The sequence below is a fragment of the Patagioenas fasciata genome, chromosome 32, assembly GCF_037038585.1.
Source record: "Patagioenas fasciata isolate bPatFas1 chromosome 32, bPatFas1.hap1, whole genome shotgun sequence".
NCBI classification, from domain to species: Eukaryota; Metazoa; Chordata; class Aves; order Columbiformes; family Columbidae; genus Patagioenas; species Patagioenas fasciata.
Window position 1 is genome coordinate 2,530,853 of NC_092551.1, and position 15,884 is coordinate 2,546,736.

General features: G+C 52.6%; 1 protein-coding gene and 1 pseudogene across 1 annotated transcript; both read right to left on the reverse strand.

Moving 5' to 3' along the window:
• Positions 1–3,253: 3,253 nt before the first annotated feature.
• AKAP8L (A-kinase anchoring protein 8 like) lies at positions 3,254–15,587 on the reverse strand. Its single transcript, XM_071800723.1, has 13 exons — positions 15,446–15,587; positions 14,500–14,532; positions 14,024–14,243; positions 11,068–11,536; positions 10,493–10,610; positions 10,355–10,410; positions 10,069–10,105; positions 9,494–9,602; positions 8,396–8,537; positions 8,076–8,181; positions 6,280–6,410; positions 5,833–5,928; positions 3,254–4,260 (listed from the first exon to the last, which is right to left on the reverse strand). The coding sequence occupies exons 1-13, from the start codon at positions 15,570–15,572 to the stop codon at positions 3,811–3,813; spliced, it is 2,094 nt and encodes a 697-aa protein (XP_071656824.1). The 5' UTR covers positions 15,573–15,587; the 3' UTR covers positions 3,254–3,810.
• LOC136114022 (5S ribosomal RNA) lies at positions 12,194–12,312 on the reverse strand (annotated as a pseudogene).
• Positions 15,588–15,884: the final 297 nt, after the last annotated feature.

Here is a 15,884-nt window from a genome sequence, read left to right on the forward strand (position 1 = left end):
AGCAATGGCTCCCCCATCCCATCCCATCCCATCCCCTCAGCAACGGCTCCTCCATGTCATCCCATCCCACCCCATCCCATCAGCAATGGCTCCCCCATCCCATCCCATCCCCTCAGCAACGGCTCCTCCATGTCATCCCATCCCACCCCATCCCATCAGCAATGGCTCCTCCATCCCATCCCATCCCATCCCGTCCCATCCCGTCCCATCAGCAATGGCTCCTCCATCCCATCCCATCAGCCATGCCTCCTCCATCCCATCCCATCCGCGACGGCTCCTCCATCTCATCCCCTCAGCGACAGCTCCTCTGTCTCCATCCCATCCCTTCAGCAATAGCTCCTCCATTCCATTCCATTCCATTCCATTCCATTCCATTCCATTCCATCAGCAATGGCTCCCCCATCCCATCCCATCCCATCCCATCCCATCCCATCCCATCCCATCCCATCCCATCCCATCCACGTTGGCTCCTCCCAGACGTTTTGGTTGACACCAGAGGTTCTACAGATGTTGGTCAATGCCAGAAGCTCTACAGATGTTTTGGTCAACACCAGAACTTCTCCAGATGTTTTCGGTTGATGTCAGAAGTTCTGCAGATGTTTTGGACAACACCAGAAGCTCTACAGATGTTTTGGTTGATGCCAGAAGTTCTGCAGCTGTTGTGCTTGATGCCAGATGTTCCTCAGCTTGTCCAACGCAACCTCCCCATGGTCCCTCTTCTCAAACGTGCATCAATTGGGAGCTGAGATCAGGTTTAGTGCATCAAAACACCCCAAAATGGGCGATCAAACCCACGGCAAAAGCAGCGAGCGGCTGATTCCCCTCGACACCCAACAACCTGCGGGCTCGACGGGGATAAACCAAATTAATTACGGCGCTGACGAGCTTTTTAGTGCCTCAGGGTATCAATTATGCCTGGAAAAGAATCCTCTGGGACGGGTTGGACACGTTCACAGGAGACGGGGTCATGGTGCAGGGAGCGAGCGGGCGACACCGAGGGAACAGTTTGGTGTTTCATGGGGAATAAACCTACCCGCATGGTTGATTTTCTGGAGGTCGTTGCATTCGTTCCAGCACAAATTGGGTGAAAAGGTTGATTTTCTGGAGGTTGTCGCATCTGTTCCAGCATAAAGTGGGTGAAATGTTCCATTTTCTAGAGGTTGTCGCACCCGTTCCCACCACAGAGTGGGTGAAATATTCAATATTCTGGAGCTCATCACATCCATCCCAGCAAAGAATGGGTGAAATATTCCATTTTCTAGAGGTTGTCGCATCCATCCCGGACACGAAGTGGGTGAAATGATTGATTTTCTGGAGCTTGTCGCATCCGTTCCCAGCACGAAATGGGTGAAATGTTCAATATTCTGGAGCTCGTTGCATCCATCCCAGCACAAAGTGGGTGAGATGTTTGATCTTCTGGAGCTCATCACATCCATCCCTGCACAAAGCGGGTGAAATGTTCAATATTCTGGAGCTCATCACATCCACAAAGTGGGTGAAATGTTCAATATTCTGGAGTTCGTTGCATTCGTTCCCAGCACAAAGGGAGTGAAATGTTTCATTTTCTGGAGCTCATCACATCCATCCCCAGCAGAAGTGGGTGAGATATTCAATATTCTGGAGCTCATCACATCCATCCCCAGCAGAAGTGGGTGAGATATTCAATATTCTGGAGCTCATCACATCCATCCCCAGCACAAAGTGGGTGAAATGTTCCATTTTCTAGAGGTCGTTGCATCCATCCTAGCACGGAGCAGGTAAAACGTTCAATATTCTGGAGCTCGTCACATCCATTCCGGACACAAAGTGGGTGAAATATTCAATATTCTGGAGCTCATCACATTCATCCCAGCACAGAATGGGTGAAATATTCCATTTTCTAGATGTTGTCGCATCCATCCCGGACACAAAATGGGTGAAATGGTTGATTTTCTGGAGCTTGTCGCATCCGTTCCCAGCACGAAATGGGTGAAATGTTCAATATTCTGGAGCTCGTTGCATCCATCCCAGCACAAAGTGGGTGAGATGTTTGATCTTCTGGAGCTCATCACATCAATCCCGGACACAAAGCGGGTGAAATGTTCAATATTCTGGAGCTCATCACATCCACAAAGTGGGTGAAATGTTCAATATTCTGGAGTTCGTTGCATTCGTTCCCAGCACAAAGGGAGTGAAATGTTTCATTTTCTGGAGCTCATCACATCCATCCCCAGCAGAAGTGGGTGAGATATTCAATATTCTGGAGCTCATCACATCCATCCCCAGCAGAAGTGGGTGAGATATTCAATATTCTGGAGCTCATCACATCCATCCCCAGCACAAAGTGGGTGAAATGTTCCATTTTCTAGAGGTCGTTGCATCCATCCTAGCACGGAGCAGGTAAAACGTTCAATATTCTGGAGCTCGTCACATCCATTCCGGACACAAAGTGGGTGAAATATTCAATATTCTGGAGCTCATCACATTCATCCCAGCACAGAATGGGTGAAATATTCCATTTTCTAGAGGTTGTCGCATCCATCCCGGACACAAAATGGGTGAAATGGTTGATTTTCTGGAGCTTGTCGCATCCGTTCCCAGCACGAAATGGGTGAAATGTTCAATATTCTGGAGCTCGTTGCATCCATCCCTGCACAAAGTGGGTGAGATATTCAATATTCTGGAGCTCATCACATCCATCCCAGCACAAAGTGGGTGAGATATTCAATATTCTGGAGCTCATCACATCCATCCCAGCACAAAGTGGGTGAGATATTCAATATTCTGGAGCTCATCACATCCATCCCAGCACAAAGTGGGTGAGATATTCAATATTCTGGAGCTCATCACATCCATCCCAGCACAAAGTGGGTGAAATGTTCAATATTATGGAGGTTGTCGCATCCATCTCGCCCAGGACGACCCGGACACATCGGACTCATCGCTGGAGGAAAAGCCACAAGTCCCAGCCATTTTATCTTCACATCAACACTTAAATCTCCTTTTCTAAGGGAAAACTTGGCTCGCACAAACAATTTTGGCCTCATAAACGCTGATTTCTCTGTTCCTCCCTCATTTCAGTCAGGAGAATCCATCCTCCAGGTGATAATTAACCAACAGCAGCTTCAATTAAGCATTTACAGCTCCATCCGCAGCGCTGCAATAAAGCTGAGCCCAACCCAAGGAACAACCCAGAGCGCGGGGTTGTAGGCCGGGTCTAAGTTGAACCTCTCCCGAGCTTTACCAGGGAATGAAGGCAGAGTCACAGGCGATCTCAGGAAGGTCCTTTTTTATCTCCACTCACCAAAACATCCACCTTTCCAACGAAAACATTTTACAAACAACACAACGTCGACACCGTTTAAGTTTCGCTCCGCGTTTAAACGAAGAATAAAACATCCGGGGGAACGTTAACGGTCGCGTGGTCGTTACGCAGAGCTTAATTAAACCCCCCGGAAGGGAATTTTGGGGTGGTTTTCAGACAGACAAGTGAAGGGGACAAACCACATTTTTGTTAAATATAGAAAATATGTCAATTTAAAGGGAAATAGGTTCCGTTGGCCGGATGAAGTCGCACAGGTTTGCACACATGCTCAAAAGGAAAATCTCCTAGTACAAAGCCATCTAAAAAAGAGACCGCACTAAACCGAGCTACGAAAAATGAAGATTTGGTAACAAAAAAGAGACAAAATTCATCTATTTTTCAAAATAAACCACTTTACAGTAAAGGCTTCAACTGCCTAAATGTGTTTAGAATGAGAACTCGGAACGTGTGCTATGAAATTCACAGATGGTTTCGAAAGGAAACAACAGGTCTTTGTCACTCGGCGGTTACTCGGTGGCGTCATCTGGCGCTGCGGTGGCTTCCTCACCTTCCTCCTCATCCTCTTCCTCGGCCGGCGCCGAATCCGGCTGCTCCGCGTCTTCCCCCGGTTGCGTTGGTGCCTCCGTTTGTGTCTCTGTCCCCGGTTCGTCTCGTTCCCCCTCGTTTTCGGCTCCTTCCGCTTCTGATTTCTCAGGATCCGTATCTTCCGATTTGTCGGGATCTTTAGTTTCATCACCCGGATTTTCCTCCTTGGGATTTTCCGCTGGGTTTTCCTCTTCAGGATTTTCCTCCTCCGGGTTTTCCTCCTCTGGGTTTTCCTCCACCGGGTTTTCCTCCTCATCCTTGTTCTCATCCGCTCCTTCCGCTGTTCCTTCCTCCGCGTTTCCGCTGGTTCCTCCTTCTCCTTCCTCGTGCTCCTCCTTTTCTTCCGGGTCATCCGTGAATGGATTCTCGCCCTAAAACCAGAAGAAAAATGTTCGTCTGCGGCCGCTTCGAGGAATCCATGCCAAAAACCCTCCCCAAAATTCAGCGTTATGGTGGCACCACAAGCGGCCGAGTGAGCGGATCCCGAACCCTAAAAATTCAAACGCTGATATTAGCAGACACAGAATCACAGGATGTCAGGGGTTGGAAGGGACCTCAAAACTCATCCAGTGCAACCCCCCAGAGCGGGAACACCCAGCTGAGGGGACACAGGAACGTGGCCCTGTCCTTGAACTGAGGGGCCAGAGCTGGACACACGATTCCAGATGTGACACACTATTCCAGATGTGGCCTCCCCAGGGCAGAGCAGAGGGGCAGGAGAACCTCTCTGACCCACTGACCACCCCCTTCTAATCCCCCCCAGGTCCCATTGGCTTCCTGGCCACAAGGGCCCAGTGCTGGCTCAGCCCCCAGCACCTGCTATTCCCAGCTGGGCTCCCATCCAAGCGCTGACCGGGCCCGACCCTGCTTAGCTTCCCAGATCAGACCAGATGGGGCATTCTTAGGGTGCTATGGCTGTATATATTATACATATGTACATATATGTATTCCCCAAGTATATCCTGATAGTATCGGAACTAAACCCTTTTTTCAAGGGCAGAGCAGAGGGGCAGGAGAACCTCTCTGACTTACTGACCACCCCCTTCTAATGCCCCCCAGGTATCATTGGTCTCCCATCCAAGCACTGACCGAGCCCGACCCTGCTTAGCTTCCAAGATTGGACGAGATTGGGTGTTCTCAGGGTGCTATGGCTGTATATATTACATATCTATATATGTTCCTCGAGCATATCCTGATAGTATCTGAACTATACCCTTTTTTCAAGGGCAGAGCAGAGGGGCAGGAGAACCTCTCTGACCCACTGACCACCCCCTTCTAATCCCCCCAGGTCCCATTGGCTTCCTGGCCACAAGGGCCCAGTGCTGGCTCATGCTCACCCTGCTGTCCCCAGGCCCCCCAGCTCCCTTTCCCCTACGCTGCTCTCTAACAGCTCATTCCCAACTCACACTGAACCTGGGCTTGTTCTGCCCAGATCCAGACTCTACACTTGTTCTGTTTCATTGAATTTCTCCTCTCCAGCCTGCCCAGGTCTCTGATGGCAGCACAGCTTCCAGTGCCACCACTGCTCCAGCTTGGTGTCACCAGCAAACTGGGTGACACTCACTCTATTCCCTCCTCCAGATCATTGATGGATATATGGAATAATACAGACCCCTGGGGCACTGCGCTGGATCCAGACCCCAACTGGACTCTGCCCCATTGATCACCACTCTCTGGCTTCTTCCCTTCACCAGTTCGCAGTCACCTCACCTCAGTTCAGCTGTGAGGATGCTGTGGGACACTGTGTCAAACACCTTACTCAAGCCAAGGTAGACCACACGCAATAGTCGGGTCTTAGGCCCAAGTTTAAGCTCATCCTAGTTGCTTAGGAGATGATGAATAAGTCAACCGCACTGTAAACTCAATAAGCAGCGACCAGGAATCCGATACGTTCTCAAAACACCCCGAATCGCCTCAAAATTGAGCTCCGGCTGTACACCCACCTTTAGGTACCGCTCCAGTTTCTTACTGATGAGTTTGTTGTTGAGGATGCTCCTCGCCACCACGAGCGATGAGCGCTTGGACTGCTCCATCATGGCCTGGACGGCGGAGGAAAGCACAAAACACGCTTAGACTTTGCCCTGAATTAACGCGAGGCCGTTAATTAGTCACAGTGACGAGACGTTTGGGTGAGAAAAGCTTGAAACAAGGTCTCGTGTTGGGAGGATTTGCGGGAGCAGGTTTAATCCTGCAAACGTCTCGATCGACGGCGTCGCAAAGGGGACGTAAAACCATCCAAATTAAGGGCAGATTGAGGTTTTGGGGAGACAAGACCATCAAAATTAACCACAAACTGCGGAAAGAAGCAGCGAAGAGGATGGTGAAAAGTGCCCCCCCGGCTTCAAGAAGTGAATTAACCAAACCCGCCCCGAATTGGTGCTCCGGCTCACCCGGCGGTTGTGGTTGTGGTCGAGCGACTTGAGGTGTTTCTGGATGAGGCCGAACTGCATGGGGATGAAGAGGTCGCAGGCGGCGCAGTGAGCGGCCTCCACCTTCTTGATGAAATGCTCCATGCCCACGTCTGCAACCCAAACCAGCGTTACGCACCGCAAAATAACCCGGGATCTGCGCCGTGCGACGGACCTCGGCACGGCCTGAATTCTACGTGTGGTTTTGGCCACCACAAGGGCTGGGTTTTGGCCACCACGAGCTCCCAGTTTGGCCACTGCAAGCTCTGGTTTTTGGTCAACGCAAACTCCCACTTTGGCCAGCATGAGCTCTGGCTTTTGGCCACCACGAGCTCCCAGTTTGGCCACTGCAAGCTCTGTTTTTTGGCCAATGCAAACTCCCAGTTTGGCCACCGTGAGTGCTGGTTTTTGGCCACCACGAGCTCCCAGTTTGGCCACTGCAAGCTCTGGTTTTTGGCCAATGCAAACTCCCAGTTTGAACACCATGAGTTCTGGCTTTTGGCCACCACGAGCTCCCAGTTTGGCGACCGTGAGCTCTGGGTTTTGGCCGCCACAAGTTCCCAGTTTGGCCACTGCAAGCTGTTTTTTGGCCAATGCAAACTCCCAGCTTGGTCACCATGAGTTCTGGCTTTTGGCCACCACGAGCTCCCAGTTTGGCCACCATGAGCTCTGGTTTTTGGCCAATGCAAACTCCCAGTTTGGCCACTGCAAGCTCTGGTTTTTGGCCAATGCAAACTCCCAGTTTGGCCACCATGAGCTCTGGCTTTTGGCCACCATGAGCTCCCAGTTTGGCCACCGTGAGCTCTGGGTTTTGGCCGCCACAAGTTCCCAGTTTGGCCACCGTGAGTGCTGGTTTTTGGCCACGACAAGCTCCCAGTTTGGCCACCATGAGCTCTGGTTTTTGGCCAATGCAAACTCCCAGTTTGGCCACCATGAGCTCTGGTTTTTGGCCACCACGAGCTCCCAGTTTGGCCACTGCAAGCTCTGGTTTTTGGCCAATGCAAACTCCCAGTTTGGCTACTGCAAGCTCTGGTTTTTGGCCAATGCAAACTCCCAGTTTGGCCACCATGAGCTCTGGTTTTTGGCCACCACGAGCTCCCAGTTTGGCCACCATGAGCTCTGGGTTTTGGCTGCCACAAGCTCCCAGTTTGGTCACCCTGAGTGCTGGTTTTTGGCCACCACGAGCTCCCAGTTTGGCCACTGCAAGCTCTGGTTTTTGGCCAATGCAAACTCCCAGTTTGGCCACCATGAGCTCTGGTTTTTGGCCACCACGAGCTCTGGGTTTTGGCCGCCACAAGTTCCCAGTTTGGCCACCGTGAGTGCTGTTTTTTGGCCACCACGAGCTCTGAGATTTGGCCACCATGTGCTCCCAGCTTGGGCACTGCAAGTGCTGGTTTGTGGCCACCACAAGGGCTGGCTTTTGGCCACCACAACCTCCTGGTTTGGCCACCATGAGCACTGTTTTTTGGCCACCATGAGCTCCTGGTTTGGCTACCATGAGTGCTGGTTTTTGGCCACCACATGCTCCCATTTTGGGCATTGTAAGTGCTGGTTTTTGGCCATCACAAGCTCTGGGTTTTGGCCACCGTGAGCTCCCAGTTTGGCCACCGTGAGCAGTGGCTTTTGGCCACCGTGAGCTCCCATTTTGAGCACTGCAAGTGCTGTTTTTTGGCCACCACGAGCTCCCAGTTTGGCCACCACAAGTGCCGTTTTTTGGCAACCACGAGCTCCCTATTAATGGGGTCGCCGCGGCAGCCGATCCGGCACAGAACTCTGACCTTGCGTGAGATCCTGGTCCCTGTAGATCTGCTGGATCACCGCGTTGATGTCGTCGATCGCTTGCCGTCGCTCTTCGGTTTTGCGGGTTTTATTGGCGACGTATTCCTGGACAACACAACATTTCCTGCTCACCCGGAGCAGCGGCTCCGGTGCTTTAACCCGAGTTTATTCCGCTTTTTGGAGCGCTTTGCAACGAGGTTGCTCAGAGGGGCAGTTTGGGAGCTTCACGGCGTCTCCAAATTAATAATAATATTAATAATAATAATTAAACAACCCTGAATTTTAAGTCGAGGGGATGGAGGTGCAACCAGCAGCTCACCTGGAGGAAATCGGCCGTTTGTTGGGGCAATTTGGTTCCCACGAACTTGAAATGCTCCTTGTGGAATTTGCTCTCCAGGTGATTGTTCATCTCGTCGTCGTAGAAGGTTCGGTATTTGCACAGCGAGCACACGAACTGGATCCTGCCGAGAGAGGCAAGGGAGCGAGGCTCAAACCAAGCTCTGCTGTGGGGGGGAAGCTAATTAAGCAATTCGGTTAATGAGGTATCCAAGCCTTTATGGATTTAGGGGATGTACTAAAAATAAAGGAAGCGGGGGGGAAGGAAGGAAGGAAGGGGAGGGGGGGGAAGGAAGGAAGGAAGGGGAGGGGGGGGAAGGAAGGAAGGAAGGGGAGGGGGGGAAGGAAGGAAGGAAGGGGAGGGGGGGAAGGAAGGAAGGAAGGGGAGGGGAGGGGGGGAAGGAAGGAAGGAAGGGGAGGGGGGGAAGGAAGGAAGGAAAGGGAGGGGGGAAGGAAGGGAAGGGGGGGAAGGAAGGAAGGAAGGGAAGGGGGGGAAGGAAGGAAGGAAGGAAGGGAAGGGGGGGAAGGAAGGAAGGAAGGGAAGGGGGGGAAGGAAGGAAGGAAGGGAAGGGGGGGAAGGAAGGAAGGAAGGAAGGAAGGGAAGGGGGGGAAGGAAGGAAGGAAGGAAGGGAAGGGGGGGAAGGAAGGAAGGAAGGAAGGAAGGAAGGGAGGGGAAGGGAGGGGAAGGGAGGGGAAGGGAGGGGAAGGGAGGGGAAGGGAGGGGAAGGGAGGGGAAGGGAGGGGAAGGGAGGGGAAGGGAGGGGAAGGGAGGGGAAGGGAGGGGAAGGGAGGGGAAGGGAGGGAGGGGAAGGGAGGGAGGGGAAGGGAGGGAGGGGAAGGGAGGGAGGGGAAGGGAGGGAGGGGAAGGGAGGGAGGGGAAGGGAGGGAGGGGAAGGGAGGGAGGGGAAGGGAGGGAGGGGAAGGGAGGGAGGGGAAGGGAAGGGAAGGGAGGGGAAGGGAAGGGAGGGGAAGGGAAGGGAAGGGAGGGGAAGGGAAGGGAAGGGAGGGGAAGGGAAGGGGGCCACAGAGGAAAATCCAAAGGAAACAATCCAAGCAAGCCGAGGCCATGAGGAGCGCCGACCTCTCCACCATGCGGTCCCGGTGCCTCTTCTTCTGCCTGTCCTGGGTCTTCCGGCCCGCCTGCAGTTTGCGCTTGATCTGGCTGATTTCCTCCTGGATGGTCAGCGCGCCTGGGGAAACAGCTCGTTAACAACGTTCCCCTAACGAGCCAAGGCCTCGGCGCGACCAACACAGAAACCACAGCATCGCCCACCCCAAATTAGCTTTTTTCCCCTAAAAAAGCCACGCCGGGACAGTTTTGGTGAGTGGGGGAAACGCAGACTCTAATGTGATTTCCCAGCTTTTGATTGTAATTACTCTTCCCTCCTAGTGGTTTGATAAGGTTTGAATAGTTCATTAATTACAGGTTTGATTAACATCACCCTGACGATGCGCTAACGCTCGGCTGAGTTGCCAGCACTGATTTTGGGGACAGAAAAGCTGTTTTCCTATGCGGCCGCATCGCTCGTCACCAAGAAGGTTTAACTCAGGTCAACAGACGCAGAAGGGCCAAAACAAAGACTCCAAGGCGCTAATTAGACTGGGATTTAATTAGAAACATCGCGTCAGAGCTCTCACGTGGAGCCCCCAACTCACCTTTCTCCGAATCTCTCCCTTCTTCATCCTCCCCCTCCTGCAAACACAACGGCGGGAGGTTAAAGTTAAACCCATTAAGAGGGTTTTCCTTAATTAAAAGGGTATTTTACCGCATTTCCGCACGGTGAAGCCGAGAAGCCACCGGTGCTTCCCTCAAGGGAGCTTTATCTTCCCATCCTCACCCCAAACTCACCCAAATCCCTTTGGGAATAAGGCGGGGATCCACCCTCACCTCCCAAAACGGCGGCTTTTCATCCCAATAAAGCGCTTTCCAATAATTACTCACGCCTCTGGAACCTTCTCTCTCTTCTCTTTCCCCCGATTCTCCTTCCGTTCCCTCGTCTGAAAGAAACGCGGCATCGCTAGAAAGACCCGGATCAACCGGTTCGTTAAACCCGCGACGGCGCCTAAAATAAAGACTCACCATTGTCCGAGTCGGAGTTGTCGGAACAGTCCGTCTTGGCCGCTTTGCTGTCGGGCTCGTCCGAGCTGTTCGTTTGCTTCCGTTTCTTCGCCGTGGGGTCTTTCCTCGTTTTCTTCCTCTGGGAGAAGAGGGAGATTGAGAAGTTAATCCTTGCGGGATTAATCCGCAATAAAAATGGCTTATTTTAGTGGGTTTTAGCGAGCGAAGCTTTGTGCGTTAAGTTTGATCGGGATGGACATAACCCACCACGGCCTACCCCAGAATATAAGGAATTAAACCAAAAAGGGCCGTAAGATTCTCCTTCCTTCAACATTTTGAGGGTTTAAACCTCTCCTGTATTAAGAGCCCCATCTAACGAGGCTCCATCATCACATCGAGCGCACGGAGAGAGGAATTGGGGGGGAATAGATGTTCTCCAGCTCCAAGGTGGGGAGAAAATCCTCTATCAATGTTGCTCCGCAACCAAACGCAGGAGAAAAGATGCTACAAAGCTTCTGGCTTCCCCGGGGTGTATTTTGGAGCCCGTCTATCAGGAAATAACCACGCGATTTGAGCGCTACGGCACAAATACTCACTCTAAAATCCGAGTCCCACATCCTCCAGTTTCTCCTCATGCGTTGCTTCATCATCCCTCCCCCGTACCGCATGTTTCCCGAAAATCCCCGCATGCCCTGGAACATGTTGAGCTCGGGGATGATGTTGTGGGAGAACAGGGATGGGAGGCGGTTGGAACCGAAGCCTCGAGAAGCAACGGAGGGAGGGGGCTCGTCCCACTGTCCCCCAGCGCGCCCGCCGTACGGGGACGAGCCGGAGCGGTTGTTCCGACCGTCGCGGCCCCAGTTCTGCCCCCGTTGAGCAAAGTTGTCCCGGTTGTAGCGGTTCTGATACTGCTCGCGACGGTTCCCGTAGAAGTTATCGTAGGGCCCCTCGTAGGCGTTGTCATTGTCGTGTTCCGATTCGGTGTAGTCGTAGTCGTAGCCGGAGCGGTACATGTTGCGGTCGTTCATGGGAGATCTGGAGTCGTAGGGGTCGTAAGAGTCGTACCTGCAAGAGACGTTGAGTAAAAAGCAATCAAAATGGGGTTTTTAGGCTTATTTTTCAATGGGGACACGTTTCGCTGCTGAGGTTTTGGTTTTGGTTTGGTCTTGGTTTTGGTGGTTTTGGTTTTGGTTCCGGTTTGGTCTTGGTTTTGGTGGTTTTGGTTTTGGTTCCGGTGGTGGAGGAACCAGAAACCTTTAGATACAGGAAAACCTGATGCCAAGGAGCCCCTTTTCTTCCAGAATGACCAAAATCCTTTAAAATCATTAAAACCCAACCCCATCGAGCAAAGGTTCATTGGCCAGCAGAGGATTTGGCCTCGCTCCCAAACGCCTGCTGCAAAGCCGGAGCGAAGCAGGAGCTGCTTGTCCTCACACCCCACAGAATCACAGAACGTCAGGGGTTGGAAGGGACCTGGAAAGCTCATCCAGTCCAACCCCCCAGAGCGGGAACACCCAGCTGAGGGGACACAGGAACGTGGCCCTGTCCTTGAACTGAGGGGCCACAGCTGGACACTATTCCAGATGTGACACACTATTCTAGATGTGGCCTCCCCAGGGCAGAGCAGAGGGGCAGGAGAACCTCTCTGACCCACTGACCACCCCCTTCTCATCCCCCCCAGGTCCCATTGGCTTCCTGGCCACAAGGGCCCAGTGCTGGCTCAGCCCACAGCACCCGCTATTCCCAGCTGGTCTCCCATCCAAGCACTGACCGGGCCCGACCCTGCTTAGCTTCCCAGATCAGACCAGATGGGGCGTTCTCAGGGTGCTATGGCTGTATAGATTATATATATGTATAAATATATGTTCCCCAAGTATATCCTGATAGTATCTGAACTAAACCCTTTTTTCAAGGGCAGAGCAGAGGGGCAGGAGAACCTCTCTGACCCACTGACCACCCCCTTCTCATCCCCACTAGGTCCTATTGGTCTCCCATCCAAGCACTGACCAGGCCCAACCCTGCTTAGCTTCCCAGATCAGACGAGGCTGGGTGTTTTCAGGGTGCTATGGCTACATATATATATATATAGATATATATATGATCCCCAAGTATATCTTCATAGTTTCTGAACTAAAGGGCAGAGCAGAGGGGCAGGAGAACCTCTCTGACCCACTGACCACCCCCTTCTAATCCCCCCAGGTCCCATTGGCTTCCTGGCCACAAGGGCCCAGTGCTGGCTCATGCTCACCCTGCTGTCCCCAGCCCCCCCAGCTCCCTTTCCCCTACGCTGCTCTCTAACAGCTCATTCCCAACTCACACTGAACCTGGGCTTGTTCTGCCCAGATCCAGACTCTACACTTGTTCTATTTCACTGAATTTCTCCTCTCCAGCCTGCCCAGGTCTCTGATGGCAGCACAGCTTCCAGTGCCACCACTGCTCCAGCTTGGTGTCACCAGCAAACTGGGTGACACTCACTCTATTCCCTCCTCCAAATCATTGATGGATATATGGAATAATATAGACCCCCGGGGCACTGCGCTGGATCCAGGCCCCAACTGGACTCTGCCCCATTGACCACAACTCCCTGGCTTCTTCCCTTCACCAGTTTGCAGTCACCTCACCCAGAAACACTCCCACAACAGCCAGATTTCCCCCCGGTTACTCAAGGGACGCTTTGGCGCAACCAAAACCCCATCCAGACCCATATTAACCTCACTCCCCACCCCTTCATAAACCACTTTCCCCAATTTGCAAGCCAACAATGATTTCAATGCATTGTTTCCCTCCTAGGAACAAAGCAGCGAAAGGTTTTTAATATCGATGATATTAAAACGTTTTGCAGCGGAATTTGGGCGCTTCGAGTGTCCCGATGCTCAAGGAAAGACCACGAGGCCAAACGAGCCCCGTCTAACGAGGCCCCATTGTCACATCGAGCACACAGAGGGAGGATTTTGAGGGGAAAACGATGTCAGGAGAAAATCTTTTACTCATTTTAGGCATTAAGAAGCGCCCACTTGGTAAAAATACCAAGTCCTGGCTCAAAATCTACAGCGTACATTAATAAATTGGAAATATATAGGGAAATAATGCCTTTTATTAGTATTTAAGCGGTGTTAATTAGTATTTAATAACGGTACTAATTAGTATTTAATAATGATCGGTGGGAGGTGGTTGAATGGCTACAAAACCCTCGCTGCGATCAACCCGTTCATCAAACTGAAATATATTGTGACTTAAGCTGAGATTAAGTATGAAATAGCGCCTTGTTTTGCTTAGATCCGCTCTAAAAGGACAGAAACAAGCTGTGAGAACATTAATAACAGTAAATTAATAAATCGTAATTATGATTTTCCTTAAGAACCCGCAATTCCGCGCCCGCACGTCCCGCATTCACTTCTATTTTTGCAAGATATTGATGAAAATTGAGGGTTCAATCCTGTTTTAGGGGTACAGGAGGATGGCGGAGCCGCCCTGTGACGCTTGAAAAGGCACAAAGAGAGGAGGAACGACCTGATGACGCTTAACGAGCTTAACGGGTTCGTTAGCGCCCACCTGTCGCCGTAGTGTCCGCCCGGCATGGCGTCGGCGTCCATGTGCGGCACCATGTCCAAGCGCTGGTTCATCTTCCCCATTTCGGCGCCGCCGGAGCCCTCGGGGTTGACGTCCACGTCCGAATTGCCCATTTCCCAGGAGTTGGAGGCGGCGACGCCGTAGCCGTAACTCCCTGAGTTATCCTGACCGTAGCCATAACCGTAACCATAACCCTCGTAACCTGGAACGACAGGAACAACTCAACGCTTCGGTTCATATCCGGCTTCGTAACACGTTTATTACCCCAAGGAAACGCCGCAGGGCGTTATAATTAAAAACACCGCTCCAATTTCTATTTAAATCACTAATAAACCTCATAAAGGTTGAACGGAACAATCGATGCCTTTAAGTCCCGTAAAACAACCACAGCTTTAGCTCCCTCCTGGAAGGTAACGAACCAATGTGCCACCAATTTCCTCCGGTTTCACCATACTTGCCTCTATTTGTCCCAGAGTTCCAGTCTCCATAACCTAGAAAAGAGCACAGAGCAATTAGAGACGAGTTCCTCGTTAGCGGGGCTGATGAAGAAACGGTCATTTTGCGGCTTCCAGAAGGAGCGACGTTGACAAGAATCCATTCATTTTACACCAAAGAGCCAAAAATGGGACCTTAACGTCACCTCAGCAACGAGACCTAAAACCCATCTTACACAAAACCGGGTTTAATTTTAAGCTGAGCTCCCGGGAATGATTTTCAGCGCTGAAATTTGGGTGAAACGCTTGGGATCCCGCGTGGAATAAAGCCCTAAAATAAACAGGATTAAGGTAATTTGAGGTATTTTAATTTAATTATCTATGTGGGCATTGACACTTTGGGGCAAAATGCACCTGGTTGGTGCCTCCGTGCTTTGCCCGTTAGTATCCCAATTAATTTCCTGTGTTAATTAATTGCAGCCTCGTTAGCCAGGGTTTGGATGCAAAACGCCTCAAGCCCTGTGGGAAGAGGCAACACCTTGAGGGTTTTATGGTGATTTCCCCCTGAATTTGAAGTTTTTCCTCCCAGAATCAAAGGAATGATGGGGAATAAAGCGGGAAATCGCTTCGCTCCACAGGTGTGGAGCCAAAAGGGTAAAACCTCACGATTAACGGGAGGAAAAGGGACAAGTGCCGCTAAACCGGGCGAGGGGAAGAACGGACGAGGGATTCGCCACAGGAACGAGGGGTAAAAGAGATAATTTTGAGTCATTTTCCTGTCAGAAACAGCGAGGGGGGGGGGCGCTCCGCGGGGACCGGGCGGGAGGCGCCTCAGGCCCTGCGGGCAGCGGGAGGCGGCAGCGCCCGCCGCCCCCCCCGTGGGGTGCGGGATCCCCCCGCCTCACAGCCACCCCCCCGGCTCCCAGCGGGGCCGCCCCCGCCGCCATCTTGCGGTGCCGCCGCCCCTCACCTGAGTAACTCATGATGGCGGCGCCGCCGGCGGCCGCCGCCTCCTCCTGCGCGACACGGTAACGGCGGCGCGCGGGCCCCGCCTCCCCGCCCCATTGGCCGCGCCGCTCCGCCTCCCCCGCTCTCATTGGTCAGCGGCCCCGCGCCCCGCCGCTGTTGGGCCAGCCTCCCCGCGTGATGCGTGGGTCTCATTGGACGACGCTCGCCGCCTCACGGGGCGGCCCCCGAGGAGATTGGTGACTGGGGTTGTCAATCAGGGTGCGGCGGGTTTCTCGCTCAATGGGAGCCGCAAAGGAGAGCGCTGATTGGTAAAGGTCGCGAGGCGCCGTGAGCGCCAGCGCTCTGATCTGTGATTGGGCAGCGAAGGGGCGGGATGTCCCTGTGCGCGCCAATGGGACAGCACACCCGCCTACCGGCGCCGCGGCGCCTGCTGGTATTGG